This window comes from Asterias rubens, chromosome 11 (assembly GCF_902459465.1).
Source record: "Asterias rubens chromosome 11, eAstRub1.3, whole genome shotgun sequence".
Lineage (NCBI taxonomy): Eukaryota > Metazoa > Echinodermata > Asteroidea > Forcipulatida > Asteriidae > Asterias > Asterias rubens.
Window position 1 is genome coordinate 17,567,749 of NC_047072.1, and position 11,964 is coordinate 17,579,712.

Sequence of the window (11,964 nt, forward strand, 5' to 3'; positions counted from 1 at the left end):
CTTCAATCACAGAAGCGCTTAGAGACTTTATTTTGTATTATGCGCTATATAAGAACTGTTTATTATTATTATTATTATTATTATTATTATTTGAATGTTCGCTGATTATTTTTCGTGTGGGTCCTAACACGCCGTTAGAAAAATTGTGTGCTACCAAAGTGGTTCTGTATCAATCACTGCAATCGGTTTCCTCCAAGTTGACTGTTAAAGTTGCCTCGTGTGACAAGGCTCTTACACATACAAAAAGTATTACACCACAAGATCTCATACAGCAAACCTTCTACGCTACTTTTTTTTCACAGTCTGGTTCTTGCTTGTTGTATAAGGGGATGCGTGCTGTAAGGGCCCAATACGCATCTATATCAAAGTCCAGCAATTTGATTTTACAGAAGATACTGATGGTATTTGACTGTATGAAAACGAGGAACATCCCTGGTGAAGTGGGCTGCTAAATAATTTGTTAAAAACCCGGAAAATTTAAAACAAGAAAAGGTGCTTCTTTCTGTTTTTTGTTTTAGTTCTTGAGGTAATTTCAGTCGAATCTGATGGTTAATAAATTAGCCCGATGTAAACACTCTAAACACATAAACCCCGTCCCCAGAGAAAAAATCCCCCCCCCCCACCAAAAAAAAAAAGAGAAAAAAAAGAACCAACACTACTCAAAAAGAGATATTCACATGGTGTTACTGCAAACCTCTCCACCATGCAAAGTTTCAAATCCTACTTATTTTCTATTTTACAAAATAGTCAATGCAATATTTTGGTTGATTTATAATTCAATATGGCTGAATCCAAAGTGAAAACAAATATGAAGGTTAGCACAAGTTTTTTGAAACAGTTTTGCCAGCCTGAACAATGTGTGACATGAGGTCATGATCCTTGTCATCATTATGTCGCCCTCTTGTGGAACATGTTTTCCATGTTGGTGGAGTTCTCGAAGCTGGTACATGTATAGACTGGGCCCCTGTCTTTATCCGCAAGGATAAAGACAGGTCGCTGCCGCTAGATCCAGTGATTCCCATTGGATACAATGCACGTGCAGTGACATAGATGCCCAAATAGTCGCTGCTCTCAATGAAATTTTACTGCGTATATATATGTGAAACGACAGAGGTCAAACTACACGCCGTTTTTTGGCAGCTCTGGCGTTATTCACGAGCCTCGAAGGATGGTGTCAGACGTTCAGGCTAGTACATGTATTAAACATTGACACCTAAAGTTTGGCTTCACTTAAAAGACAAGATGTGATTTGTTGAGTTTGAACTCCTTTTTTTTAAAGCAAAGTAAAACAACTTTAATACCTCCCAGGAAGAAAACAATTTGCTATGAAAACATCTTTCAAAATTCCTCTTAAATAAAGAGGGAGAAACTGTTATATTCTTTAGGTTTAAAGGCATATTTTAATATTTATACAAAATGTAAACAAATTTGTAAGTAATTTGAACAGATTTAGCTTTTCTAACTTAATGGCACTGACTTGGCATATTTGTACAGTATCTTTCTATACAAACAAAAAAATATTATCTAAAATTAGCATGAGTATTGTTGTATACCATTTTTTGTGTAATTACTACATCGTTTAACTTCAACCAAAATTGCTGACGAATTGGCAAAATTAAGGGTAAAAAAAAAATGCTTGCGAAAATTTAGAAAGTCTTTCATTTTTTTCACACGCCCTCAATATTCAAGTGGTGACAATAGTATGTTGTTTGGTAAGGCCGAGAGACTCAAGTAATGGTTTTGACAAGTGTCTGTGTCTGGATTGCGTTGGAGTTGAGTGGCTTTGACTTTCGGCTGTTTGCTGTAGCCACATGTTGAAGCATTGTAGGGTCAACTTTATTGGCTTGTTTACTGTATCATTACCTCAAACAGGGCCGGCGCTGAGTTGGTAACTTAAAGATTATGCTAAAAAAGAACCATTATCTAGAAATAACTTCCCTTCAAACTCATCCCAGTCGAAGTGATATTGACGTAATACAATTTAGGTCTTGTAGTATATTACTGCATCATATTCATACTGGGTTTGAAAGTATGGTTTCACTTTTGTTTCCCTTAATTTTTTGCACTCTGTGTGTATATAGTAGGTTTTAACTTTTGTTTTGTTTGTTTACAGAGTAAACCATAGCCTTTTGTTTGGAATCCTTCACATTTTTTAATATCATTTATTAACTCATTTTGTACTAGGTTTGCTCATCTGTTTACTCGATGACACGTCGATTCTCAGTCGAAACAGTCGATTCGCATAATCTGGAATATAGCCTCAAACATACGAAGTTGTATCTTGCAAAGAATAGTTAATGGCCTGACGTTTCAACCCTAGCAGAGTCTTTTTTGAAGGCTAAAAAAAAGGTGTATCTTCTTACATGGTGTCAGAAGTGGGATTATCTTCTTACAAAACCAAAGAAGCTCAATTGTTAACTTCAAAAGGTGGCCCTCTTTTTTGTAAATTTTACTTTATGGTCTTCTGAACCATTACCAGAATACCAATCCCATTCTGAATTGGCGGAAAGGGTGCTTTTGTTTCAAGTGTAAGATACATTTTGCTGTAATAATTTGATATGTTATTTGGTGCATTGGGCTATTTACTTACACAGAATATAAATAATTTTGTTTTATTTTAGCAGAAGTTTAAGATAAAGATAAATTTTGAATTGGGCAAATTTTTTTGTCTTGGATTTTTGTGCGAATTTTCTTTTATTTTGTTTTAATATTGGAAACAGTTGTGTTAAATACATGCAGAACAGAAAGCAGACTGTTATAATGTAAGAAGTATCTAGATATTTTATTAATAGTGTATTATACAGAATTCTAGGGAAATGTATTTGTAATTATTAAGTATTGGTTATCGGTTCGTTTACCGATTTTATGCTGATAATAGGTTCATTAATTGATTGGCATTCTATTTATAATTATATATATTGGTGATCAATTAATGGGTCTCGATAATTCGTTCATTGATTATTGGGTATTTACAATCGGTTTATTGATTACTTGCCTTTCAATCAATATATCTTTTGATACAGTAATTTACACTTTTTTGATGAACCAGTTTTTTTGAAGCATAAGCCAAACTTCCTGAAGCTGTGAAATTGGGCATTTGTTGATTTCTTTGAACAAACGGATAATGCTTTATCCTATTGATTTATAGGGGAACAATTGTAGATGAATTTGCACTAAGATTATTAAAGAGAAAATGTAAAAATCAAGAACTTTTTTTTTTACTTTTTGAATCTGTCATCAAAATGGGTGAAGCGGAGCTCGACAAATCTCATCGGAAACAAAATGTTCAGATTATTTTGACCTTTGTATCATTCGAAATATCTTAATGCTGCACCAATCGCTTGGTAATCAATTTACCCATAAATTGTAACTTTTGATTCCTTGCACTGACGTCATCAAACACTGGCACTGGATGTCTACCTTATGCAGGGTGTTCCATTTACCTTTTATGAACAAATAGCCAGCAGGACCCCTTGTTCCATCTGAGGCCACTTTGAAATGGCTCCATTTTATGAAGAAAAGGGAGGAAAAAACGTTGTAATGAAGGCGCTCTCGTGGTTTCCTTTCGTTTGGTGGCTCTCGTGGTTTCCTTTTGTTTTGTGGCTCAAAATTACCAATATATTGAACTTGAGGACTTCTTTAGTAGGCCTATAAGAAATGATAAGTGTACAAATCTTCACACTTTAGCTGATATGGTTTAGGGGGTTAATATATCACCATGTATGATACACATCGAGAAAGGCACGGCGCTTTTATGCGGTGTTTTCTTTTCTAGTAAAAACAATATAATTAACAAAGATTTGTGGCTGTTGCCGTGTGTTTCTTCCTGTTTATGTCTTGATTCTTTCCCCCCAATTTTAAACAAGTACACTCTAAAAAAAAATTAAATCCAACACTTCATGAGTTCGGTGAGTGACTACACTTTGAAAGTGTTTAATCCAGCATTTTTTTATGTTAAATGGACGTCAAGTTGCGAGAGAATAATGGAACAAAAAAATACGCCCTTTTTCGCACAAGTTGTGTGCTTTTCGATGCTTGATTTCGAGACCTCAAAATCAAACTCCGAGGTCTCGAAATCAAATTCAAATATTTTTGTGAGAAATTACTTCTTCCTAAAAACAGAAATTACTTCAATGGAGCCTTTTCTCACAAATATGCTATACTACCAGCACTCAATTATTCATTACCAAGTAAGGTTTAACGCTACTAATTAATTTGAGTAATTACCAATAGTGTCCATGCCTTTAAAGGCACTGGACCAAATAAAACTTCTTTTGATAGCGCCCTCTGTTGAAACACTACTTCAGCCCATGCTGATTTCCCATCGTATGGGGGAACGAATCCCCGGCGGACAGAATTCCTCGGGACACTGGATCTTTTGGTTCTGAAATTAATATAGTATTGTTTAATAACAACGAAACCATAAAGAAGAGGTAAGCATTAAGAGCTACCTCTTGATGCATTCACCACATACCATCACAAAGGCGGAACAGGCCGCGATTTTATATCTGGAGGGACTGGGTGCTGTTTACTAATAACCCAGGTCCAACTTCGTTCTCAGGTAGCGTACGATCTTCCCGCACATTAGTGATGCGAAATATCGATACGGCGGTGCGCTAACCATGGTGACGAGGTTGCAATGTTCCTCGACTGTCAAACGGGGAAGATGCGCGGTGTTCTACCTTTTGCGCCTGACGTATAGTACTGCGCAATTTTGAAAATAATTACAGAAAGTAAAACAGAATGGCGCAGCACAAATTTTAAAAGTGTCCATTCTCAAGACTGCGCCCAACAATAACAAGCATGTAATTCAGTTGGCGGTTTCTTCAAGTCGAAAGAACATCAACAGAACGGTGAGGCATTTCCACAGTCAAAACAATGGATTCACGTGCCATTATGGGGTGTATTCTGGAGCATCTGGGGGATATATTTTGGAAAGAATTCAAGGAACAAGACACTATAGATAATGCATCTGAAAGACAACTTTTTCAAGGTAAGTTTTGACCACATCTTCTCTTTGCACTTCTTCAGTCGACGCGAAGAAGTCATCACAGCAGATGAGGGTACCGGTCAACTCGGTCCCAAGCCAACTCGGTCCCAGTCAACTCGGTCCCAAGTCAACACGGTCCCAAGTCAACTCGGTCCCAAGTCAACTCAACCTTGACTTGACTTGACTTGGGACTCAACCGACTTGACTTGGGACCGAGTTGACTTGGGACCTAGTTCACCTTGGACCGAGTTGACTCATATTCATAAGCCTGCCTAATGACCACAGTGTGTGTGTTAGGTGCGACTCAGCAGACCACTGACTGAGACCCTCATTGCAAAGCTAGCTAAACAGTTCCCTGAAAAAAATCTATCTGTGTTCTGATGAACTAATTCGAAAATCTCCCTGGTGAATGAATTGAATTTTGAAACACCGACATTTCGTACTGCATTAAACATGATAATTATTAGTCTATAATTTAATAAATGATAAACATGATGTTATAAATTAATAATATGATTAACACAACATGTGTCATGATTTCATTTTTCTCATTCAGATTCATTCAATGTTCAGTTGTAATTTTTTGGGGTCGGCAGCGCAGGTCAGACATTCATTTTAATTCAAGACTTAAGTTGTTTTATAAGGCAACTAACACTCAACAGACTCCTTTCGTTCTAAAACTTTTGTGTAGTAGTTGCGATAACCTAACCCTCCTCCCGACGGCGTGAGGAGGGTTACGTTTTTGCAACAAACTTCTTTCGTTCATACAAACGAATGGAGTCCGTGATATGATGATTACGAGGACTCAGGAGGATCGTTCCGCTATCGGCTCCACAGTTACAGTATACTATTACTATTACTATGATACTTGTTAATGTTAAATCCCGGAGCAATTATAAAAAATAAAAAATAAATCCTTTCGATCATCAGGGATATTGTGCCACAAGATGGACATCAATACCCATAGGTGCCGACTCGTTAACTTCTTGCTGCTTCTGGTGCGCCTTGTTGACGGTCAAGATGTCGAGGCCATTTATAAGGACAACCAACAATGCACGCCCCTCGAAGACGCCCTCGGGTGTTTCAAAACGGTCATGTCAGACTTGGAGTGTGACTGCACGCAGAACGAAGTTGAACATTTTCAAAACATCCTGAAGGAACAGGTATGGACCTGATTTCAATCATGTAGCTCTTTTTAAAGCCGAAATTTGGCTAAGCAAGAAATTCCCAAAGGTGTTTTGACTCTGTCATGTTAGAATGAGTAAGACGGCACTAAGAACGAAGTTGAGCTATGAGACATCGTGAAGGAACAAGAACATTGTATGGGCCCGATTTCATGTAGGCAGAAAATTCTGCTCATAAAATTCTTGGCAGAGCAAGAAATTCCCTTGGGTGGTTTGACTCTGTCATTATAGACTAAGAGTGTGACTGCACCAATAACGAGGTTGAACAATTTCGAGGGATCCTGAAGAAACAAGTGTGGACCCAATTTCATGTTAAAGGCAGTGGACACTATTGGTAATTGTCAAAGACTAGCCTTTTCAGTTGGTGTATCTCAACATAAAACAACAAACCTGTGAAAATTTGAGCTCAATCGGTCATCGAACTTGCGAGATAATAATGAAAGAAAAAAACATTCTTGTCACACGAAGTTGTGTGCGTTTAGATGGTTGATTTCAATAATATAGAATAATAATGTTGAAAATTTCTAGTGTGCCACGTCTGTCAATGATGACACGCCTGGCGCAAAAAAACAAGAACTCTGCTAACACACATTGACACAAGACAACCAAAAGTTTGAAGGCTATCGTTTGGTAACTTGTTTTTACTAAGCAAATTACTAAGCTGTATTTTTTGATATTTTAACTGCAAGGCTGTGATTGTATGCTGTAGAGCAGGAGATTTCAACAAAGCCCTTCTTGTGTTCCTGAGTTTATTTGGCGATACTGTACAAGAAGACCCTTCAAAACCAAACTCAAGGGTAAGTGACAGATGCTGTCTCAGGCCTTGAACTTTGGTCCGGAAGGGACAAAGCAATTTTCCTCTGGTTAGGGGCTGATTTGACCACAAGAAGTTGGAAGCACTAGGGAAAAGATCAAATGTGGGAATAGGTAGAATTGATAGATCGATCCATTAAGCTCCGCCCCATTGCGTATTGACCAATTAATACCCTGATCGCGCAACCAAAGGGTGACAAATTAAGTCAAACATGCGTGCGTGTATGCTTGGTTCACACATGTGCTGTGGGCGGATCCTATTGGATCGGTCTATTATTGAATTAGGCAGCCTAAAAAGGAGGGTATCTGTGGGGAAAATGAGAATGTAAAGACAAAAGGTCATTATTTATTTCATTCTTGGATGTTCACACAAGTTGGAGGCCCCCTATCCACAGTTTTGAGCCACTCTTGTTTTGTCTATGAGGCAAGCCAGAAAGGGGATATCTGTGTGGAAAAGGAGAATGCAAAGACAAATATTTATTAGTTATTTCCTTCTTGGATGCTCACCCCATGGGTTGAATGGTCTGGAGGCGCCTTACCCACATTTTGTTGCGTTTTTGTTCTGTGCGACAGGTCAAGGTTCAGCGGCAGCTCCAGGCCTTCATTAATGAAAAGAAAGTCAGTCAGAGATTCCTGGATCTCCACTCCTATGAGATCTTCCTACAAGAAGCAAAGACAATCTTAGAGAAGGTTCACAGCGCATTCAGTCCTCCTGTGTTACTCTCGGTAGGTCCAATAAAAAGTTGATATCTGAACTAAAAAGTTGCATTCCCAGGCTGCCGCTTCCCAGGTTGAATTGTAATTTAAATCATCCCTGGCTACACTGCAGGTAGCGGTAAAGTGGTTTGTCCCATGTGTTGTGTAACGCATGTAAAAGAACCCAGTGCACTTATCGAAAAGAGAAGAGGTTTGCCCCGTTGTGCCTGGCTGTTGCTGCTGAATGCGCTGTAGCACCTTTATAAACCCTTATTGGAAGGTACTACATAATTGGGTCTCAAAATCTTTCTGTTAAATTGTATGTACTAAGCGCCTTGAGTACCTAGTTGGTAGTTACTTGGCTATAAGATTTTGATATTATATTATTATTATTATTATTATATATGGTTCTGACTAGCACCCCGGAACAAAGACATCATTTCCAAGAACAGGGTATTAAATATGATGTATTGGTCAACAGAGAGGTATTGGTCAGTATTGTGGAAGTATCCTGGCCGAGCGGATAAGAGCACCGAATACAAACGTTGGTGTTTCTGATCAGCAGAGTGTGGGTTCGAGTCCCAGTCTTGACACCCGTGTCTTTAAGCAAGACACTTTAACATGATGCTTCGTCCTTCGAATGGGACTAAAAGCCCAGAAGTGTTTTTGTAATACAGAAGTATTTTTGTAATAAGAAATGGTCATTAAATATTGTTTTGATTTATTTACAAGGTACAAAAGAAAGCTGAACAGAAACAAGGAATCACTGATGATGACAAATCCTCGTCGTCATCGATGGTTATTGACTCGTCCAGTGAGGGCACATCTTCAAGACGATCCTCTCCGCTAAAAGGTCAATATAAGATGGCATCTTGTGGCCAAGCGGTCTAGCTCACCCAAGCTCTGGGCCCAATTTCAAAAAGCTGTTAAAGACACTGCACACTATTGGTAATTGTCAAAGACTAGTCTTCACAGTTGGTATATCTCAAACTGAGAAAATTTGGGCTCAATCGGTTGTTGAAGTTGCGAGATTATAATGAAAGAACAAAAACACCCTTGTCACACAAAGTTGAGTGCTTTCAGATGCTTGATTTCGAGACCTCAAATTCTAAACCCGAGGTCTCGAAATCAAATTCGTGGAAAATTATTCTTGAAAACTACGTCACTTCGGAGGGAGCCGTTTCTCACAATGTTTTATACTATCAACAGCTCTCCATTACTCGTAACCAAGTAAGCTTTTATGCTCATAATTATTTTGAGTAATCACCAATAGTGTCCACTGCCTTTAAGCAGCAAATAAGCAAAAATTGAGTAGGACAAAAGTCACAACCATATAACTCAGTGTCATTTTGGCCAGCGCTTGCTATAGTAATACTTTTCTGTGCCTATCAAGTTTTTGTGCTTGCAGGCTTTTATGAAACTATAAAACAGAATATTACTTTTGATTTTTAGGTCTCCGGAAGCTGTCACGCAGCAGGTTGGACAGAGGTGATCATCCGATGCTGGATGAAGCATCGAACGAGAATGGGTCGACTACTTCCGAGACTGATGACAACTGTGGCACTCCGAAGGGACTGAGATTTATTTCATCACGCAAGAAAAAGTGTAGAGGGACAAAGGGAGGCAGTAATGACCGTGAAAAGAGGTACGTAAAGAAGACTATATTTTAGGTTTTCCCGCCCAACTTCAGCAAAAGTTCATTGAATAAGCCAGTTGGGTGTTAGATTTGAACATTGTCTGGTACAATGCAAGCTAATTATAGGGTGGCATGGTTGGCTTGTGCACAAAGCACTCGCCTCTCACCAAGGTGACCCTCGTTCGTACCCTGCCAGGGCCATATGTGAGTTGAGTTGTGTGTTGATTCTCTGCTTTGCCACACGGGTTTCCAGACCATAGGGTTTTCCTTCCTTTGGGAAATATCAAACACTTTCGATCTATGGCTATGCTCTATGGTCATACTAGGTTGATGTGGCTGGCTGTCAAAGGCGCCATTGCATGCAATGCATGCCTGCTTTTTTTTGCACATCTTTTTTTTATGACAGTTTTTTTTTTTTTTTTTTGCTTTTCCCTGGACGACCTCTGCTTGTTATAATAATTATTGTATTGTCCGAAGAATTAAAATAAAATAATAAAATAAATAAACAATTAATACAAAACAATAGACTTCTGTTTTGTTGAGTTCTCTAAGATTCTTTTATTTGCAATACCTATAAGCGTCTACACCTTGGCAGTGTTGGAAGCTGCCGTGCCTTCACTGACAGACGAAGACTGGACGGACATCAGAGGAACGACTAATCCGTTTGTAAGTCCAAACTTGAGTCTATCTATCTTATTAATCATAATACTTCAGTGCAAAATTTTCAAATCCAACTTGCCTCTGTCTTATTATTTATTGATCAACCCTTTGTCAACGAAGTCTCTCTTTTTTTTTTTTCTAACAGCAAGATGACTCTCTGCCGAAGAGACAGAAAGCAAATTCGAGAGATGCAAGCAACGCGTCTTCTGCACCCTCTCTGGATCAGAGCCAGTCGCCGATCGCTGCACCCTCTCTGGATCAGAGCCAGACGCCGATCGATGCACCCTCTCTGGATCAGAGCCAGTCGCCGATCGCTGCAGTAGACCCTCAATCCCCCAACGATCTTGGACTCCAGAGTCCGACAGTGTCTACTCCAAAGAGGTAATAATAATGTAAGTTTTCACTCAAGCGCCAGTGGACTACGGAGGAGCTGGGAGGCAGACACGCTATATTTTTCCCTCGTATTCCACGAGCACGCGTGTGATACCAAATTCATCTTCCAGCCTCATATAAGTCAAAGTGAGTTTGACATTTCAGAGGGTTATTTCGTGACGAAGAGCCTGCTTGCCCAAAGTCATTTTTTGCACTGACCGTTGGCGGAGCGTGACGCATTGACACTTACAATACGCAAAGTGCAGTATGAAACTGGGCGTAGGTTATGACTTGATATCACATGTATGTATCTTTGTATACACTGTAGGTGAAATGAAGCATGTTACGATAGGTGCCAGCCTCACTACGCTACACAATGGTAAGTCTAGGTGAATAAAAACATCAGCCCTCGGGATGTCGGCAAACTATTTAGGACAAATCTAAAAGTGCTTTGGACGAAGAAAAAAAAATTCACACCGAATTTGTCCAAAATAACATTCCAGATAAGGATGTCATCCAATGTGTCTGTGGTTAAGTAGCTGCTTTAAATTTGGACCCGGTGTAAAATCTTGATATCAATTTTCTGCGTTTTTCTGTTTCCATAGGGGAAGATCAATCAGGGACCGGCAGTACCAACCAAACAGAAACAGGGTCCGGGATAACACATCACTGCCAGAGAGGGCGGCAGACTCATCAGATGATCTTATGTCTTCTGGGTCTAGCTCCGGAATAACCACCAGTAAGTTGTATCCATCTACATGTACATTGGGTAGATCACAGGCTGATTTGGCCTGAACATCTGTGCAGCATTGTGCAACGGGTGAACTTAAGTCACCATTTTGGGGCTCAAGCAGGGTATAATACACAGTATAACAACTTTTCTTTTTCTATTTTTAGCGACCTTCCCAACCCTAAAGTCGCCGAAACTACGGCATAGTTTAAACCCTAGTCATGCCTTCAGACAGCCGAGTAGGAAGAAGCAGTTCTGGTCTTATGAAGAATGCAAGCTGTTAAAGAAAGCCGTGGATAGGTTTGGCGTCGGCAAGTGGTCTGAAATGAATATGGCGTACGATTTCAACGGGCGGACCAACGTCAATCTGAAGGATAAATGGCGTAATATGGTTAAAAATGAGGAAGTCTGAGTTTGTTTAAATGAGTATACAGTGTTAACACACATCGGTGTATATGGGTAAAAAACAGAATGACTATTCTTTATCCCAGACTATTCTTTATCGTTGCGGAACCCGCTGCCAAACCATAGGATTCGAACTGCATCTAGCTACTGGGCAACCTCGGTAGTCTAGTTGGTAAGACACTGCTCTAGAATTGCAAGGGTCGTGGGTTCGAATCCAACTCGAGTAATATGCCTGTGATATGTTTTTCACAGGACTCGGGAAAAGTACTGTGTATACAGTGCTGACACACATCGGTGTATGGGTAAAAAACCAAAATGAATATTCTTTATCCCTGATGCAAGTTTTACATCTCGTATGTTCTTATTGTTGTTTTACTTCTATTTGTTGTTACTGTTATTATATTTCTGGTAATGGAAATGGAACCAGGGATACCTCATGAGTGAGTGTAATCGCTGTTGCTCGCAAGGAGCAAGCCCC

General features: G+C 39.3%; 1 protein-coding gene across 1 annotated transcript; it reads left to right on the forward strand.

Annotated features, from left to right (window-relative positions):
- Nucleotides 1-4,804: 4,804 nt before the first annotated feature.
- Nucleotides 4,805-11,674, forward strand: LOC117296294 (telomeric repeat-binding factor 2-like). Its single transcript, XM_033779143.1, has 10 exons — nt 4,805-4,993; nt 5,921-6,153; nt 6,864-6,971; nt 7,561-7,713; nt 8,416-8,536; nt 9,136-9,328; nt 9,898-9,985; nt 10,125-10,360; nt 10,957-11,090; nt 11,249-11,674. Exons 1-10 carry the CDS (start codon nt 4,879-4,881, stop codon nt 11,491-11,493), a joined length of 1,626 nt encoding a protein of 541 aa, XP_033635034.1. The 5' UTR covers nt 4,805-4,878; the 3' UTR covers nt 11,494-11,674.
- The last annotated feature ends 290 nt before the right edge of the window (nt 11,675-11,964 follow it).

What these genes read in the sequence shown, in the direction of transcription:
- LOC117296294 (XM_033779143.1), top strand. Translation starts at nt 4,879, where the DNA reads ATGGATTCACGTGCCATTATGGGGTGTATTCTGGAGCATCTGGGGGAT. An exon ending in AGTAATGACCGTGAAAAGAG is followed by an intron (nt 9,329 to 9,897) that starts GTACGTAAAGAA and finishes AATACCTATAAG; the next exon opens with CGTCTACACCTTGGCAGTGT. An exon ending in TAGCTCCGGAATAACCACCA is followed by an intron (nt 11,091 to 11,248) that starts GTAAGTTGTATC and finishes TTCTATTTTTAG; the next exon opens with CGACCTTCCCAACCCTAAAG.